Source organism: Ascidia mentula, chromosome 5 (assembly GCF_947561715.1).
Source record: "Ascidia mentula chromosome 5, kaAscMent1.1, whole genome shotgun sequence".
NCBI lineage: Eukaryota > Metazoa > Chordata > Ascidiacea > Phlebobranchia > Ascidiidae > Ascidia > Ascidia mentula.
Window position 1 is genome coordinate 9,140,986 of NC_138570.1, and position 19,230 is coordinate 9,160,215.

The window sequence follows — 19,230 nt, forward strand, 5'->3', positions numbered from 1 at the left end:
AGTGGCTTTCGTAAGGGCGAAAAGGTGCTCCGACAAATTCGGAAAAACTTACATTATTGTTTTGAATGTGTTTGTCAGCGCCAAGAAGGCACTGCGTTTAGTTATGTAGATAGTAGGAAAACAACACTCGAAACTTAGGAGGTGCTCGTTTTGTGTTAAAGCTGCCTGATGACTACTTCAGGGACCCGACTCCTTCAGCACCATAGGAAAGTTACGCACCCGCACTGCGCACACACGCGCGCAGCAGCACGCACTTCTCCACGAATGCTTACAACAAGCACACAACCCAGCACGCTTTATAATGATCGCACGCCAGCCAATCCAGCCCAACCCAAGCGAAACGCCTGTCTGCGAGACACCGCACACAGCACGATGTTGCTTGTGTAAAATTCAACCAAAACGTCGAAAGTCGCCAGATTTTAGATGCCTTTTGAATGAGTAATTTTGACCGGGCTGCCCGTTTTTACACACGGACGCGAAGTTCCAAGGTTACACAACATACTGTGATGATTTTGTCGAAATTCGGGCGTTTGGTGTAAAGATTCAAAGAGTTTCGTTGAAGTGCCTAGCGCCTATGCTCCGCCAGACGGATTCCTCTCTGTCGCATGGTACTCAGCAAACCGCCATGTTGAAATCGAGTGAAATGAAGCGAGGATATTGTGTCAATAGTGAAAAAGGCATTGCCGTACACGTTCTGCTGTCAGTTAACACGGATGAAAACCCTCTTTTTACTTGCGTGGTGTTCGGTGCAGTTGGAGACTTTGATAAGATAAACTCTGGACGAAATAAAACTTCATATCGCCATACATCTGGAGGCATTCTAAGGTAAAACAGTGCGATAAGAAATAAAAGCGTCTGGTTTTGGAGCTGGGTTCATATACACCCTTTAGTCTAATAAACAACTGTCAAGACAAGGCGAGGCGCAGTAACTGTGGAATGTGGTTTATAGTCGAACGTTATAGTGTAATGACTTGTAGAGGTATTTATGAAAAAAATAACTTGGATATATTCAGTCAAATTACATGTGGATCTTCAGCTTTTCGGCATAAACGTACGATGTACATAATAACCTTGTATAACGCCGGAGAGAAAGTTGTAAGCTGGCGGAGAAAGTTCTCACTTAAAATGTTGTTTCCGCTTGACAGACCATAACATGCAAGCTAGGTATGTATATACACACAGGAATAGTACTTGTCGGTCATTGATCCACTAAAACTGGCCACATTGAAATAGATATAGAAAGAAAAGTGTACGATCGATTTGCACAGTGGGTGCGAGCGTTTTTGTGTGACGACGGTTTGTGTTGTTTGCTCTAGGCGAATTAAGCACGAGTGACGTGTGTGCTGATTGTGAACAATTGGAACCCATTCTAGAACTGTTATTGTCGTGTAGTTCATATAGCAGTAACTGCTGTCCGGAGAAGTAATCGATAGTAAAGTTACAAGGCTTGAAACTTTTGGGGATGGGAGAAAGGTAAGAGACAGGGCCTGCGCATGCACATGAACGACTGTACGCAAATTAAGTGGAATAATGAATCTTGCGTTTCGAGTAGGTCAGCAGTAGTTTTTGACTTCCTGTGCGCGGGGATATGTTGTGATAAGTGTGATTTAACAAAGTGGCGTTGTAATAATAGCTAACGTGTGCAGCGCTGTTTAAGCAAGTTACTGATTTGGATGAGAAGTCGTTTTATTGACAGCGTGAACAATCAAAGCGCAAGAAAAGTCTATTTTTCCGCCGTGTTGTTACTTGAATAACTTTGACTTGACGAAACAAGCTGTGTAGGCCAACAAATAGGTTGCGAACAGCAACGTATCGGAAATCCATGCTGTACACGGCTGCTGACTGCTGGTTCGTGTGCATGTTTGTAACTGCCATAATAAACCCAGCGGCAGTATATCGGCGGAAACAAACTATGTTAGGTCCTTGCTGGTTTGCGTTCAGTATTTCATGCCCTACCAATACCAAACTTTACAATTACAATCAGGAATTACGCAGCATAACTTAAAACAGTTGTTCTTTGAGTTTCAACTAGTGCGGTGTGTATAACATGGAAAGTTCCAATGAAACAGAGCAACTAGATTCAAATCTACAACCATCTCAACACGTTGCTGCTGTTGTTTCCAATGATGAGTCATCATCACATTTACCAGCAGATGAACCGGTAAGTGTGAAACCACATACATTTAGGTGTTGAAGTTTCACAGTTTCCTTTTAAAGCGTATTTGCAAGATCTCTTAGAGCCGAGTAACATTCCATGTATCTTTAGCTTGAAAAAGAAACCGAAGAGCCGAAACTTACTCAAACTGGAAAGGCGCGAATGGTCACCAATGCAAGTGAGTAAAACTTCTCCAAGCCTATACACAGTAGAAGCGGGAACACAGCGGTAATCCCACTGTATTTCAACCCGGATAAGGGAACAATGCGCATTGAATGTGTACCTGTCGTGTAGGTTTAATAAATTCCTTCATTGCAGAAAAAAAGAAACGGGTGAAGATCACGTTACCGAAAGAGCGCGTTCACGCCGAGGCCAACAAAAACAACAATAACACAGCACCACTGACAAAAATCAAGTTGGTTAGACGAAAGCGGAAACCCTCTCGCTATCAAGACTGTTTGTTTGACGTTCCCACTAAACTGATGAACATTAATCGCACAATTGATGCCGAGGTAATATTTGTGAGTAAATTCTAGAGTTTATGACATTTATATTGACACGCCACACCTAATTCGAAAGATGTGAACGTTTTTACCGTGCGTCAACAACTTTCACCATATATTACAATAAGTCTTGGCCCATACCTTCGTCTATTTGTTAAACAGGACAAGAACCGTCGACTACCTGTACTACATTTAATATCGAAATGCAAATGCCAGCAGTAAAGAATGCGAACACACCAGGTGGCGCAATTATTGCAAGTTTTATTGCCACAACCATTCCGCTGCAAGCGCTATTTACTAAATTATATCGTTACCAACTGCCTTTATGGGCGAAGAGTATTAGCACCAGCCTTCACCAAAACAAACTTCACCAAATGCTTATTATGGCCTTTTGGATTTCTCAGGTGTTTCGCGCATGCCAACGACGATCACCAAAGTCCGCGAAACCCAAATCTACTGAAAAAAAGACGAGCGATCAGCAACAGAGTTCGCCACCTAATGGCCAAGCAGCAGTGTTTTGTGCAGAAAGTGCTGGTACGCTACCCATATCTTGTGAAAATGTTACCAAAGCTTTTCTATCAATTGTGTTAAATTTTCATATTTTTTTCCCTTGGAAATGTGGATTTAACCATTTCACAATTGTTTGCAACTAAAACTTACATATGTTCAATAAAAACTATGGAACTACGTATTAATATAAACATTCTTGCACACACGAGTTTGTGCATACATTACAAAAATGTCACACTAATAATAAGCATACGTCACTGGCTGCCACCCCGCTCAATGAAATACAGAATACATAGAAACGCTAACCATAATTTAGAAAATCTTTTAAAAAAGCTGTACGAACTGAAACCTCAGAATCTACTGCTTATTAAACAGATTATATTGATGTTTTTTTTACCATCTGGTACCTATGCAGGTAACGCTGTGACCTTTGACGAAGAAGGAAACTTTCGGTTTAAGGTAATAAACTGATTTGATAACGTATAACAACCTATTGAAAGAATAACCACGCCACAACGTATTATTTGCTTGCACAAAGCAGAGGTCTGCAACCTTAAGCATTCGAAGAGCCAGTTAAACCAAACTAACTCAAATTCAGAGATTCAAAATGTATATCTATAATTTAGCAGGTGTTGGGGCTTATTTTTGACATACAGGTACAACCGTGTGCAACAAAAGCGTTAAGTGTTGGACTAAAATAAGCTTGCTACATGGAGCCAGAGAAGAGTGGGCTAAATGAACCGCGTGTGGCTCGGAGCCGTGGGTTGCCGACCTCTGGTATCAGGCATTTTTGGCAATTATTGTCAAATTGACGGAAATACGTTACATGTGACTAACACTAACGCCAAGTAAAACTTTTATGGTAATGCAAGGAACTATACATGGAGTGAGTCACGTCTTAATCTTATACGTCACCACGAATAGCTGTTTCCTGTGCCAAACTTTTGCTCAATATCTCTCCTGTGTATGCCACCGGGCTTTTCCATTTCCTATCTGTGCGCGGAAAGTAACATAAACAAAGTTTTGTGAATTGTTCGTGGCCCAAGTGTTTGTACGTTTTTTTTTACTTGTTTCAGGTTTGCAAAGAACACACGAGCAGAAGTAAGATGGGTGTGTCCTACAGGTATGAACTTGTATGGCATACGCAGTGTATATTTGTATTTCGAGGTGAACAAATATGCCTGTGTTATTTAAACACCAGTCGAGTCCATGTAGGGTAGGCAAAAACCGAGATAGCACAAGATTTTTTTGTAGGGGTTCCATGATTAGCAAGTTTGTCACAAATAGAACCAGTAATGCAGAGAATAAATGCAATTTTGTTTTATCTGCTGTTGATATTAAGAATAAGTATATTGTACTTTCCTGTAGCGTCCTTGTTGTTATGTATATACTCTATGGGCATGAATCATTTTGTCATATTGTTAAATGGCACAACAGTATTTATGATACGTTGCACTAAACTTTCTGTCCATACCGTAATATTGTTTATGCGCGCAAAAAAACTTCGGCATGCAAGGTCATCTAAAGCAAATATATTTCAATTTCTTGGGTTTGACCGAAAGCTTCGTCACAAAACTAGATTAGGCATAAAAAACTAGTGTTGTTTTATAGTGTCACATAAACTTAACGTAATCCGAAACAAAAGCACAAACACATTTCTATGATGTAACACGTAACAACGTTGTGGTTGTTGAAATAACAAAGTATTTATGAGTGGGCAAAAACATAATAAGTAAAAGAAGTCTTTTGAGTACTTTTAACAACTTGAGCGGAGCTTAAACTTCTAAATGGTCTTTTTTATAGGTGCGACATATGCGACATGTTATTTCCGCGATCATTTAGCCTCAGTCGCCACTACGAGCGACTTCACATCAATCCTCGCTTCATCAGAAACAAGGGCAAAAAAGACCAGGAAATAATAAGTGAGCTCTCCACAGCACTGGGCGGCCAGGAGGGCGACCAGAAAACCAAGCAAAGTAATTCGGAAACACTGGTCATCCTATCTTTATAATACATACATGCGACCATCATTGAAACATATTAGGCCAATGTTTAGCGAAAAGTTAAAGCCTCGCCGTAGGCTATGTATTGTGAACGTGTTTCGTAACCTCCTATACTTGTCGTTGTTTAGCGCTTTCGGAGAAATGCGTTGAAAAAATCGAGACAAAAGAACGCGAACCTTTCTCGGACGCCGAAAACTCCACAGGTATTTCGCCAATAATCTTCAAAACCCCATACAGATTATCTTGTAGAATATCTCCGAAGGGCTTCGTCTTCGTATTTTGTCTAATGCACCGCCAAATTGCCGTTGTATGACTTTCTTCTGCTAAAAAAACCTTCAAATATACATTTTTTATTTTTTGCTGATTTCTCTTGTAGAGCCGGAAGGAGATTCGCTCGGATCAGATGACAACTCATTTTACTTATTCGCATGCAAGCTCTGTAGCAGGCAGAAAATTTTCTTCAAAAAGAAAGATGAATTGAGAAGGCATCATCAGGTGAGTCTTCCAATTCTTCACATGTGCTTGCATCCAAACTCTTAAACTCACACCCTCTTCAACTAAAATATTACACAATTGTTGCATGTACTTTGGGTTTGTAACTGCATTAACCGGATAATGATCGTTTTAAATTGACATGAGATAGAACTGAGTTTCTCAATCGCAAATCGTAACACATAACACTTCTGTAAACTCAGATATACGTGAAAATTCGCTCAATGGTGAATCTTTTCAATTGTGCGTCATACTTGAGTTTGTCACGTGCTTATAACTTTCACATCTCATAACTTTTTCTCCTGTGGATTTCAATCAGGCCAAACACGGAAATTTGGTTCGAAAGATGCTTAACGTCTTCAAATGCGACTCGTGCGAGCGATCCTACCCTACCCACCATGAGCTGCTGCGTCACCAGAGGAGTCATTCCGGAGAGCGCCCATATGCTTGCCGCTTCTGCGCGAAGCGTTTCCCAACTTCCACCAACGCACGTCGTCATGAAAGGACGCATCCCTGCGACCGCACCCATCTGTGCAAGGTTGATAAACAAACACGTTTTAAATTAAATTTGGTAAACGCTTTTCGGAAATATCACAATTAGCGGGTAGGTTATTGTACAATGAGTACACCAATTGGACTTTTTACGTCCGTTTAAGCCAAATGCATTTCTAGGTGTTAGTTTTGTGATTGAAACAAAGAGCCATAAAGTACTTCAAACACCAGACTACATTGTCATTCTTTACTGCATATGCTTTTGTTGCAAGAAGGCAACCATTATTAGACCTACCCTGGACAGTTACTTGTCTTAGACGTGCCTCACAATTTACGAAAATTTCTTACAGGTGTGCAATAAGAGCTTCATACAGAAATCTGATTTGGTAAAACACCTGAGGTCTGTGCACAAAATGAAAGTTACGAAAACCAAGGCAGAGCGAGCAGTCAGAAAGGTAATTCACCAAAGTAACATCCACTATACCAGCTTTTGCGTAACAATTTTGTCACACACAGAAGCAGAAAGTGACATTGAAGCCACAAACTGTAACACCAACAATTGCACCAGTGCATGGGCCATCGAAGCCTAACGCCACTCCATCCAAACCGAAGCCAGACTCGGACAAATCCAACCAGTTTGAGGAGAACATCGATTTTGCCGCTTACCTCAAACTTGACCAATTTGAAAAAGGATCTTTAATGGGTGGACAAAGTGTTGTTGAACACCCTTCCACCACCGATAGGTAAGTTCTTAAGGGCAGGAGTGTTGATTTACATTGATTAATTTCTGCTTTTGCGCCCAACGGTTAACGGATACCACCCTGTCAATAGCTGACGCTACATATCCAAAAATCAAAGGGATAATCCTTGCTTAATATTTTAAATGTAGCTGCATGTACGTCTCTTTGTATTACCTTTTAATGCCTTTGTTTGTAAAGGCCATACTGTTTGACAATTCGCTGCGAGTGCGACTTATAAAGATTTGTTTAAACAGGACAACGAAAACCACACCGGATCGCCAAATTAGCAGCAGGAATCCTAGACAAGATGCCCAGATGCCCGACCCCTGTGTGTCTGTGGGTGCAGATGGTAAACCAAAGCGATCCCACAAATGCACAGAGTGTCCCAAATCCTTCACCAGTCAAGTGAACTTGAGGCGTCACTTCAGGCTCAAACACGAACGAAATCAGGTGCAAGCTCGATTTGGGTTCTTGTGTCTTGCTAGCAGTGTGTGGCGTTTAGTCTGGGTCGTAGAACTGGAGTTTGTGGTTGCGTGCTCGTCCCGCTCTATCGAATATCCACAACGTTGCACAAATTTGCAACTTTTGACGAAGCGAATAAATTCATGGATCGATTGAGACGACTCCGGCGTCAATTTTGTAGAAGAGAGTGGATATGAGGAAATAATATGTTTAATTTTGTACTTTTGACATTGTTCCTAGACTGTTGTGCAATCGGAATTACTTAATGGTTTTCTCGCAGGTCGTGCGTGCAGCAATGCCAGTAAGTATGGTGGTTGAGAAATTTAAGATCCAAGATGAGGAAGAAGCGAAGGAAGAAGAGCTGAAACAACAATCAATGGTGACAGGTAAATAAAACGGATATAATATTTTAATTGTGTGGATTTAAACACACTTGATAGCTTTACAAACGTAAAAGTCTGCCTGTTTGAAATCGAATATGTAAGTTACGTAAATTTGCGTTTAAATTTTAACGTAGAAGAGAAGAGGAAAATGACGGGCGATTGTGTCGTGGATGTAAGTGGAAAGAAGACAGATTCAACACCTATAACGACACCTGTAATTGACAAAGACACTAAAGAACCTTCCTTACCACAAAGGGAAGTGTCCGTTGTGAATACTTCTAGTTCATCCGCGAAAGTGGAAGAGGTCAAAGACCTTTTACCACGGAAGAAAGTTGGCGCTAAAGCGCAACAGGGTTCCAAACTATCGAGTATTCTACAGCGGCTTTCGGATCGCCAAGACAGGTAATTTTAATCTAAGTTACGTTTTTAATTTAACTTTACAGCTTTACTTTTCTTTGACCCAAGGATATTATACGGTAGGACAATTATTAAATGTTTACGAAAGCCGAAAAAATGGGAATAACCTGACGAAAGTGGCGAATGTTAGTGTTTGTTGTATAAATGTTCGGTTGTCAGGTGCTGGTATCGCGAATTTGCAACTTTGGTAGCCTACTCTTTCGGAAATAGCTTCTTACAGCTATTGTCAGTCTTACCGAGTTAAACGTAAAATTTTCCTAAGGTTTCGAGCATTTTCCCTGGAACAGTGCCGCTTGAAAACTGAAAATAGGTTGTGACCACCAGGTATCATAATGAATTATGAATCTGACGTTTCGCCGTACGTCAGAAAATACAATCTTTTTCAAACAAAAGGTGTATATTTGTTGTTTTTCACCAGAAGAACGTCAGATTCATAATTGCCAGTGCGGCTTCTTAAACTTTTCTTGTTACGGTCATTCCTACACAAGTTTGGTGCATTTAATTAACCCAGGTTTTGAGCACGGATGCTTTTTATGATTTAAGTAACTATGTCAAGCGTCGCAAAAAAGAAACACTATTGCAAGATAACAAAAATGGCAAGATGATTAAGAACACCCACAAGGATTTATCCTTTATAATGTTTTTGGTTTGAATACGCCAGCAGTGTTTCGTCTACACCAGTGCTTCCCAACCAGTGGGTCGCGAAGCATTTCTAAATGTTACAGTTTTCTATTAGATCGAGAAATTATTGCATTATAATTGTTTTTTATTCGTTTGGTCATATCTCATTGTGGGTCGCACAATAAAACTTGCATTAAAAGTGGGTCGCGAACTGAAAAAGGTTGGGAAGCACTGGTCTACACGATGTTTCTGGTAAGAGAGCGAATGATGTTTAGGTGCAGATGATAATGAAAATTTTCTGCTCTTTTAGTTGGAATGAGCGCCAGACTGTGCCAGAAAAATGATAATCAATCAAAAACAACATAACGGAGTAAAATTTGCTTCGCTGATTTCGTTTACAAAGTTGTGTTTCTCATTCTTTTCATAAGGTTAAGAAATTGTATACTCACTCACTTTTACACTGATTGGTGTATTGGTTTTTGACTTTGGTGTGTTGTTTGTTAGCATTGTTGCTAAGGCAATACCGGTTGTGAAGGAAATTGACCATGCTCACTGGCAATATTTTCAATAGCAGGCAATAGGAAATAGTGACGTTATATGTAAACTTACAATGTGCAATTTCATACAGCAGCTGTATATCACTGTTGAAGCTGTCCAGTACTTCGAGTGAAAATTGTGCATTAAGTATTATAATCTGTATTATAAATGGACCCACATACAATACGGATGCCACAATACCAGGAAGTCTATATGATTGACTGCAAACCCCGGCAATTTAGCTCGGTCGCTGTTAGTCTATTGCAGCAGGACCGGATGTCGCATATTGCTGTGTTATTTGTGCCGTGCAGATCAGCCAGCAGGACGGCTAATGTTGTGAGACCAATAAATTTGTTGTCAAATTTAGAAAGTCAGTCAGTGGTGTGTGTTTAAAAGCATAGATTTACATGAATCAGGTTCTTTCATAGCCAGGCCTTAGGCGAATACAAATCCATATATACCGATAACTTTTTTTTAAAGTTGAAATCCACATTTGAGCCGGTCAATAGGTTTGAATAAAAGTCCAGTGAAGTTCAGTTCGACGCCATATATGCATAAAGTTAATTCACATGCAATTGTATCAAAGTAGACCAAGAGAATGACTGGAGGTGATGTTTAGTGTGTAGTGAACTATTATTCTATCATGAAACCTTTTGTTGTGGGCCATGTCGTCACAGCAACAGAGGCTTTATTTTTAACCACACATCACATTAAATACACCTCGTTTCTTTACAGTGTGCTCAAGACTTCTACGACAGGAGCGGAGCCACCAAGTGAAGGTAGCCTAAACTCCAGAGTTCAACGACGAACGAACAAGCGTAAGCTTCCTGTGCCGTCACAACATCACAACAGCTGCCCACTACCAGAAAACATCCAGTCAATTCTTCAGGAATCTGACTTGTTGGTGCCGCTTAACGAAGAACTTCCGGCCGTGCAATCCAACTTGAAAATTGGAAAGGCAACAAACTCATCACCATGGGGACATTTGCGTCACCAAGTGTTCAACCAATCACCTAAATTTCATCACAGGCGGCAGCAAAAAACATTCCACGTCGGTCGTGGTGAAGGTCCAATGTCAACACAAAAACTGCCTCCTCCACAGTACTCTTTGCCAGCGACCATTCCCCAATACTTCGTCAGTTTTAGCCCAGCGACTCGACACGACGCTGTCAATGCGGGGGTTACTTACACAGTCGCGCAGCCGAAAAGAGTAAGATACAACAGATCCGTACAACGGAAAGATCTGGGATCTACACACGGTGTTACAGCCGTGCACAAGCCGCCACGACAGTACGAGCGTCCACAAACAAATGTGGTGCCGACAAATACAGTTCGCGGTGGCAGGTCCGCCACCATTCACCACATGCCTCAGCCACCACGTCCGAAACCACCGAGGCCTCGTGCGAGCGCGAGGAATGAAGAAACACACATCGACATGAACCCGCTGAATCTTAAAGTCAGCAACATCCAAACACTGGATAAAAACCCTTCTAACGAAGACGCGCCCCTAGACTTGAGACATCCATGCAAAAAACCAGCGCAGGACTACGCAGTGACAGACGACGGCGTCCTGGATTTCAGCAGGAAAACTAGGGACAGTTTACCCGGAAAAAAAGAGCCCGAACCTGCGCCTTTAGCTTTGACTAAGTCCTCATCATCGCGCTCGTCAAACCAGGAACCATTATCGGACAAGCACTCCGCCTTTTTCCGGCCTTCAAGACCGCACCAAGAAAGTCCACAAAATGCCAACATTCCACAAAGCGCCCCACAATCCTTGGCTCTGCCGTTAAAATTCCACGACGTCAAGTTCCACAAGGGTCGGCAAGTGGACGGGGCTGGTACCGCTGGACGACCGGTCACTTCTCGCCGAGTCAACCGAACCCAACGTCCACGTCCTTGCCAGCAAACGCACAAGCTTCCAGCACAACAGCAAGAGCGTTTCCGCCAAAGTCGTTTTCATCCCTACACTTTACCTTCAGAAATGAGCCCCCAATCGGCGAAAAAAATTCATGGCCCGCCGCCGCCTTATTTTTCGCACAACACGACTGATGCCCGACGGCACAGCGACGAGGGTTTTGTGCCAATCATAAATACCCCCGGTCGAAACGTTCCTCCGCCCCCAAGTGGAAGTTCATTGGAGCACAAATGGCACGATGGTTATCCCCAAGGCACCCCAGCCAATGTCCAGCGTTTAATTAAGGCTTCTTCTTCTGGACGCCAGTCGCATCCACAGATGACACATCAGCAATCGGCACATATTGCAACCGCCCGTGAAAGACCGCGAATATCACAAGATGCGGAAATCTTAGCCTCGATTCCAAGACGAGCTTCGTTGGACAACTCTAAAACTGCACCTGGTGTCGCCACAAAACTCATTCCTCCGAAACATAGAAACTCGGAGCCGAGAGCGACAGACCTGGACAGGGATGTTATGAATCGTTGCATCCAGAAAGCGCAGTTCGAGCTGCAGATGCAGGCGGCCGGTGGCCCGGGAAGTTTCAAAGGTCAATTGTTATCGCTGCCGACCGGACGCAACCACTCTCCGGTCGGTCGAACTTTTCCTTATGACAATACGGGTGTTGCATACCCCGGTCGAATCGAAAAACTGCAGTTCACCGCGGGTCCGGTGAACGTATCTTCCCTACACAACATCAACGGTAAGCAATATATATTTCGGAACTTTGTGAACTGTTCTTAAAATGCGAGCCATTGGATGTGATGTCGTTAATAGGGTGATTAAAAAAATAACTGTGCGCAGATCATCAACTGCTAACAAGGAATGAAGCCAACCCAAGACACAAGTCATCCGATTCAATATCAGAAGGCAACGAAGGCACAAACACCGTTCTAGGTATGGCAACTCACCTGACATGTTCGCTCACACGCAATTTTATTTTATTGCATTGTTAATGTGGGCAATGCGTGAAATTGTTTCTACGACAATTGGAACAGCTAAAAGATATTTTATTCCTTAAACAACGTTAATAGGACACGTTTGGTATATTTGCAGTAGTTGAAATGATTCTCTCCAAATTGTTCTTTCCCGGTTTGGGTGCGCAAATCTTCGTTCTTAATGTGACTTGTTTGCATCGAAATCAGACGCAACCAAACACAGCCTGGTGGTGAAGCAACTTGCCTCAAGCAGAAACGAACTGACCATGACACCTGGTTTCGACACAAACGGCGAAGATTCAAGCAGAGATGGCGAGGAAGGGGATCAAGTTGCATCGGCCAAGTCAAGCGTGACGGTGATCAGTCAACCGTCAAGCCCGAGCGTCGACCAGAACGGATCAACCAAAACCACTGTTGCTGAAATATGTAAAGGAAATAGAAAGAGTCCCCGCACAATTAACCAAGAGGTAACGGTAGAGCGTCACAGCGTGTTAATGTGCAATATGCATGACCATACCCAGGCTTTTGTGCTGGCTGTCAGCAGATTAGGTTATGCATTACCTTAAATGATAAAAGTGTGCATATGCGTGCACTCAAAACCGTTTGCAAAATTAAACTTATGAAAGTTTCTGTTGGTTGTACATTATCGCTTCTTCATGTGATTTGTAAAACTCGTCGAATGCTGCTCACACCATCCAGCCCTGATTACAATTTCCTGACAAATGCTTGTGGTGAGCATGGTTTTCTTTCAAATGAACTACAATAAAGAATTTTATAAACCTGCTCCACCAGCCGCTAATAGAAATATGCGACAGCCTAATTTCATTTGAGAATGCGTAAACTTGACAATATGAAGCGTTAGGATGCTGATTTTTGTTCAACCATTGTAACTTATTCGTAACCGTACGAGGCACAACATTGCAACTGTGCAGTCTTTAAATTTTCTGACTGCGGTAGCGAAGTTCATCGATAAGGTTTGAACAATTAATTGACTCATGTTTGTTTTAAAAGGTTGAGATAAAGAGTTTGGATCAAGTAGAGGAATCGACCGACGTTCCGATCGACGACCCCTCGGAAACTTGCAACAAAGAAGAACAAGCAAATCTACTGTTAAAAACAGCAGTTATTATGAAGGAAGACATCAAGGTAAACTTGTGTCTTAATGTGTGACCGATCTATGAACAATACAATCAAATTAAAATTGGCAAACAACTTTTCTGTTAGCCTTTTTCATACGATTCTTCTTTGCAGATCGTTGAGGATCGAACTCAAACCCTTGCAACAAAATGTGAGGTCGGAGACAACATGTTTAGTATTACCCAACACTTGGGGAATTGTAAGTTGGTTTCTAAGTTAGAACTACAATTTTTACGTTTTCGTATCTTGTTTTAAACACGACCAAATTGACAAAACTAAACGCTTACCGCTTTCCATAAATCATTTTTGTTTACTTATTTCTTTGTCGGCACCATTTTAAAATTTACTCAGCCTCTTCTGCAATTTCTGTAATATATTCCAACAAACCCTAATGAGTACACTCTCCCCTGATAAATAACCCTGCTATAAACCCTTGTATCACGTTGTCGACATCCAAATATAAGGACAGAATATAGCTTAGGTTTACAAACCTTTCGACTCGCGGGCCAGAAATGATCCAAAACTGGATGAGCGGGTCGAAATAAAGTGGACTTAGAGTGTTTACACTGCAGTTCATGAACTACCCCATTACTAATAATAATTAACCTTTAAATGATGTTTAAGGGTTAACGTTTAAGGTAAAAAAGCGTGTAATGCGGTATGAACAGCTATTGTTTATACCAGATTTGGCCGCTGGCCGGAGTGTGTCTGTGTCTGATATATAATATACAGTATACCTGTAGAAATATGAATTACGGCAGATACATTCAGCAATGATGAACTTAACAGTTTTATTGTAACATTCAGTTGCAACAACAACGAGCGACATCAAGGAGACGAATCTTTCAACCGAGGTCGGACCGGGGGAGGATTGTTCCCTCAAGGAAACAAACCTGTTCAGATTGGATTCGGGATCCCGCAATAGCAGTGACGAAGGTTCGTGACGTTTTTCGTATTCGCTTCTGCTCCATGCTGTATTTTATGTTTGATTGCTTTGACAGTAGAAACGCCGTGGCATTCGGAAGATGCGCCCAAGTCGGATCACAGTGATTCACCGGAAACTTCGCGAAAGTTCGTCCAAAAGCTAAAGCTACGCGCTGTAAAGTCACAGGTATGTTGTCCGTCTGTTGATACGTGTAGCACAACACTTTAAATGCCGAGATTAATTCTGGATTGTGAAGAAGACGGTTATGTATTGTGCATTCTATTGTGCTACTGCCTCTACAAACTATCAGCGTTTTGTGACAAAATTAAATCCGGCAAATAAATATTTCTGGGTTAAGTTTAAATTTGAGGGAGAAGTAATCGCATTTCATTTGTGGCGAAAGTTGATTTTTGTTCAACAAACGTAATTTACAACATCAAAGAATACACCCAGAAATAAATAGAAAAAACAACTGTCTTATTATATGCCGGTAAGTAATACTTAATTGTTGTTGCAAGAACGGTGCCGCTGCCACACAGTGGACTTTAGTTGGAGGAAATGGCCAAAACGGTCAAAGCAATTTAAAGGAAACAGATTCAATCAATCATTACTCTGAAACAACGGAGCCGAACACCAACAACGCAAAAGCAATTGATGTAAGATTCCGGATATCTCAAATCATGTTTGTGTGAAAGGTTTGTCGTTTTCTAACTTGGGTATAATTTGTTTAGGTGCAAAACACGCCACGTCACCAGCCGCGCGCTTCGCCACGCAAAAGGACGAGAATATCCAACAGTGTCCCACCAACTACACCTCCAAAACTTGACCTTCCCAAGAAGAAGATGACGAAACCATTCCCTAAGACCGGCAAGGAAGAGCATGGAGAGATCGAATTGAAATCGAACAAACCGGTTCCTGAATCTGAAGCGACAAAAGCTGAATCTTTTGAAGCAAAATCACTAAAACCGGTTTCAAAACGTGATCAAAATGAAGTTAATTCTGGAAAAGAAAAATTGGCTAAAATAGTTTCCAATTCTGCGGAAGATGGGACAGTACCTGACAAAGAAAGAACCAACAAGTTTACTCCTGCAACTGCAAATTTAATGGAAACTAAAGAAGCCAAACGAAATAAAAATAAACCTGCTAATGATGAGGAGAAGAAGGTATGTTAACTTACGTCTGTGTAAATAAACATAAATGTAACAAAACATAAATAAGCACAAGTATTATCATGGACACAAGCGTTTATTAAATCGATGCTAAATATCACAGTTGAAAATAATTTATGCCACAAGTTAAAATGGCGTACAGTCATATTCAAACTTTAGTAATCTTAATATATTCATTCATTTATTCATTGACATGATTTGTTTTTAATTCTAGTCTTCCGAAAATCAAAAGGAAAAAACAAAAAGCGAAGGAAGAAAGTCGGGAAATATCACAGAGCGGGATTGCGAAACTGATCGAAATAAATCGGATGATTCGGAGGAAGAGGAAGTGTCCAAGTTTCTACTCTTGGTTGTGGTGGATCGAGAGGCTGCCCAACTTGCCGTTTCGGTTGTCCAAACCGAGCAGCAACTGCGCAGAGCTCTTCGCCACGAGAAAAACCTCATGCTGAAATCTAAACGGGTGGAGAATCAGGATAAAAGTACGACTGGAAACGGGGCATTCCCTGCTGCGGGAATTGTTAAGGGTGCGGGAGAGGAAGTGGAATGGATTGGGAAGAACGTGGACGTGAAGAGCGAAGGCGGGATGTTGAACGATCCCGAGCCTCTTGTGAAACTAGCGAGGAGCAGTTACTCACGGCGCAGCAGCAAGACGACCAAAACCATTGTGGAGATTGTGCCGGTGGTTAAGGACCACACGTACGTAAAGCAAGAGCACAGCAGGGCGGACGGGAGGCAGGGCAACGGGAAAGAGGAAGAGAGCAAGCAAAAGCGCAAAACTGTCGGAAATATAAAGCGAAAAGCGACTGCACCGAGGACGAAGGAGAGGCGGAACTTGCGCGTGCGTTCATTGCCCGTTTTGCCCAACAAGGTCGTTCAGACCAAGCAGACAAAACACTTTGTTCCCGCGGGAAAAGAAACTTTTGTTGCCCAGGTTCCGGCTTCTAACGTGATGCCTCTTCCAACCACATCAACGACGGTGATGATTAAAGCCGATTTCGTGTTAAAAGTGCCCGGCTCGCCTGCGATCGGACAGAAAGCTTTTCCGCCACGAAAAATTGATTTGTCCAAGATTTTGCCCCCTGTAAGCGTCCACACAAAGCGTAATGTCCAGATGGCGCCAATAGCCGGAAACAACAAACGCAGATCAATACGGAAGTATTCAAAAGACTTTTTACCCAAGTAGCATCGTTCTATACACCATGTTCATCACGTGCAGTACACACACTGAAAGACGTTATTGCGCTTTTTACATTCGCACAATCGTATAATGCTCTCAATTTTACTGCCAAAATGTCTTTTACTGCTTTCAGTTCGTTTCAAAATAAAAAGCGCTTGCAGGTATTTAAACCACCACAGTATTTTATCTGATAGTCAACGCGTAAGCGAACAACACAATGATATAACAGAACGAAGTCGAACTACACACGGGTGGGAACAAATTTCCAACCCTCCTCCCCAGGTGTATACTGATATCTTGCTGAAGTACAGCAGAAGGTCACTGCCGATGCGAGAAGCAAAAACGCTGACGAGCACCACGCCAATATGAACGACCACCAGAAGGCGCCGCTGAGCACAGTAAGCATATAAACCGAAGGTGCCGCGGCCATTGTTACTCCTGAAATGAAAATAATTTTTTTTCAAAAACTTTCTGCAAATTGTACGGTATAAGTTGTACTTTTAGTTCCTATAGTAGAAGCAACGTATCGGGAAGATTGACTTTGGGGTCTATTTGGATGTGCTTGGGTTGAATACCTCGGACTGAATGGGTAGCAGACCTTGACATAAGCGTAAATAGAGAATTGGTGATGAACTTGAAGGAATTTTCGTAACAAACTCAATAAGATGGTGGGGGAATTAACATTTAAAAATTCGAATCTCATCTTCAACCTTTTTAATCTCTCATTTCTATTCCGGCATCGCTCTTTGATAAGTTTTCCTTAAACCAGTGGTTTTCCCGCAGCGTAATGTTTTAGGGGAACCGTGGATAATCAACAGCGGCCTTATAATAAGACCTTTAGGTAAATTTTAAGTAGGGGTCCGCAGACTTTTTTGTGCTGAGCTAAATTCTTTACATATGATAAAGAGTGTAAGAGTAACAAGCATGGGAAAGATCAGAATTCAAAATGTTATTTAAAAACGAAATAACAACCACCAAACCACAAAGCAGACCTTTGGGTCAGTTTCAAGTAGGGGTCCGCAGGTGATTTTTTAAGTCCGTGACTACTAAAAGGTTGGGAACCGCTGCCTTAAACCTTAAACATTTGCAGCAAATTTCGATGTATTTTCGAGCATTATTTGTGATCTTACGTCATGGCCGACTCACCCGATATCAAGTAGTTTGCACCGAGAATCCACGACCGAGGCAGAAAACATTTCTTCAACAATAGCATAGACGCGTTCAAAATGACTGCCACAAGTCCAAGAAGAGCGCCGGCCGCCATCAACGTTGTTACGGCAATAAGATGTCCTGCACATAGATAAAGGATACACGGTATAAACACAGCATGTGGATAACATGTAATCATTTCGTTGAAGTTTTTTGTGGCGTTTGTGCAATTAATAATTTGACACAAAACCGTAATAGTAATATCTCTACGCTTTCCAAATTTCGGACGGATTTTTTCATAGTGTTATGACTACTTGGGGCGAAAGCTCAAAAGAAACAAATTAACATTTTTTGTCAACACAAAAAATTGACAAAATTCAGCCCCAAAAAGCCATGTGCAGTGAGTATGACGAAAGCCTAACTTTGACGAACGACCAAAGTGCGTGGGCCGGTTTGACAATTCACAAGCCCCTGAATTTAACGGACTGTTGCACTTAAACTACTTTGCTCTGCTATGTGCCCTGTGTTGGGCATTAATGGAAAAGTTCGTTATCATCGTGTAGAGGTGTGTTTTCGACACTTGAAACCTGTTTAAAGCAGAATTTAATCTCGATTACACATTAGGTGACATTACTGCGGTTCAACAAAGCGTCATCCCGCATGAAGGTTGTTTAATGTCATCAATACGTTTTCTCTAAAGCGCTTATACACATGACGCATGTCGACGCACGTAAGACTACTAACCACTTATTGATCATAAATAGCTACGGGTTTGTGAATTTCTTACGCCAGCGGCGCGCTCGTTACTTTTCTTACGTAACGCTGTAGCGACTAACCTTTGTCGAGAGTTCTGAGCTGGCACTGGTTGTTTGTGCATATTTGGAACAATCCTTCTGTAACAACGTTTTCACCCTCTCGTATTGTCCAGAATGGAGTGGCGAGTGCGATAATACCGATTATCGTTCCTGCACCCCCTAATATCGGCGACAACGCAGCTTTGCACATGGTAAGTATTTTGTCAAAGCGAAGTATAACAGGAATCCTAAGCAGTTGCCGAGAGTAAGAACAATGATTGAAGTAGAAAACACACGGCACTTATACGTTTAATAAATGTTGGGTTTTGATACATGAAAAATATTCCAACAATAAAAGAAACAACAGCCTTTATAAAGTCAAGTTAACCGCGTAATGCATTTCTAATATAATAATAGCTTTGGGAACCGGTTTTACTTCTTCATAGTAAACGACATTCATATTTGTAATCATTTTCTCGGCGCTAGCCTATTAGCAACCTTCTAAGTTTCTGTTCTGTTCCTACACTCTTACTTGTACCTGACTACTGGTACACAGAACTGCCACACTTCGCTGCCTTTTCCATGTCTTCCTCGGCGTGTACGAATAGTAAACACTCCCTTGCTCGTCTCTTTGTCTGGAACCCGACCGGTTGCGGTCAGCCTCGCCGTCTG

The 19,230-nt window shown here is 41.8% G+C and overlaps 2 protein-coding genes across 4 annotated transcripts; one reads left to right on the forward strand and one right to left on the reverse strand.

The window, feature by feature from the left end:
- The first annotated feature begins 732 nt into the window (after positions 1 to 732).
- LOC145902397 (uncharacterized) lies at positions 733 to 16,624 on the forward strand. 3 transcript variants are annotated; one of them, XM_082990343.1, is made up of 26 exons: positions 746 to 825; positions 1,317 to 2,161; positions 2,267 to 2,333; positions 2,474 to 2,667; positions 3,063 to 3,192; positions 3,584 to 3,627; positions 4,245 to 4,291; positions 4,972 to 5,144; positions 5,300 to 5,374; positions 5,548 to 5,666; positions 5,983 to 6,201; positions 6,506 to 6,610; positions 6,672 to 6,898; positions 7,150 to 7,345; positions 7,638 to 7,743; positions 7,875 to 8,142; positions 10,051 to 11,972; positions 12,074 to 12,166; positions 12,415 to 12,674; positions 13,219 to 13,353; positions 13,459 to 13,543; positions 14,152 to 14,280; positions 14,346 to 14,455; positions 14,788 to 14,925; positions 15,001 to 15,432; positions 15,653 to 16,624. In XM_082990343.1, exons 2-26 carry the CDS (start codon positions 2,048 to 2,050, stop codon positions 16,619 to 16,621), a joined length of 6,357 nt encoding a protein of 2,118 aa, XP_082846469.1. In that variant the 5' UTR covers positions 746 to 825; positions 1,317 to 2,047; the 3' UTR covers positions 16,622 to 16,624. The 3 variants fall into 3 exon arrangements, with proteins under 3 accessions (XP_082846468.1, XP_082846470.1, XP_082846469.1); XM_082990342.1 differs by having other exon boundaries at positions 733 to 2,161; XM_082990344.1 differs by having other exon boundaries at positions 733 to 2,161; positions 14,349 to 14,455.
- LOC145902398 (uncharacterized) lies at positions 16,625 to 19,090 on the reverse strand. Its single transcript, XM_082990346.1, has 3 exons — positions 18,601 to 19,090; positions 17,762 to 17,905; positions 16,625 to 17,053 (listed from the first exon to the last, which is right to left on the reverse strand). Exons 1-3 carry the CDS (start codon positions 18,767 to 18,769, stop codon positions 16,857 to 16,859), a joined length of 510 nt encoding a protein of 169 aa, XP_082846472.1. The 5' UTR covers positions 18,770 to 19,090; the 3' UTR covers positions 16,625 to 16,856.
- Positions 19,091 to 19,230: the final 140 nt, after the last annotated feature.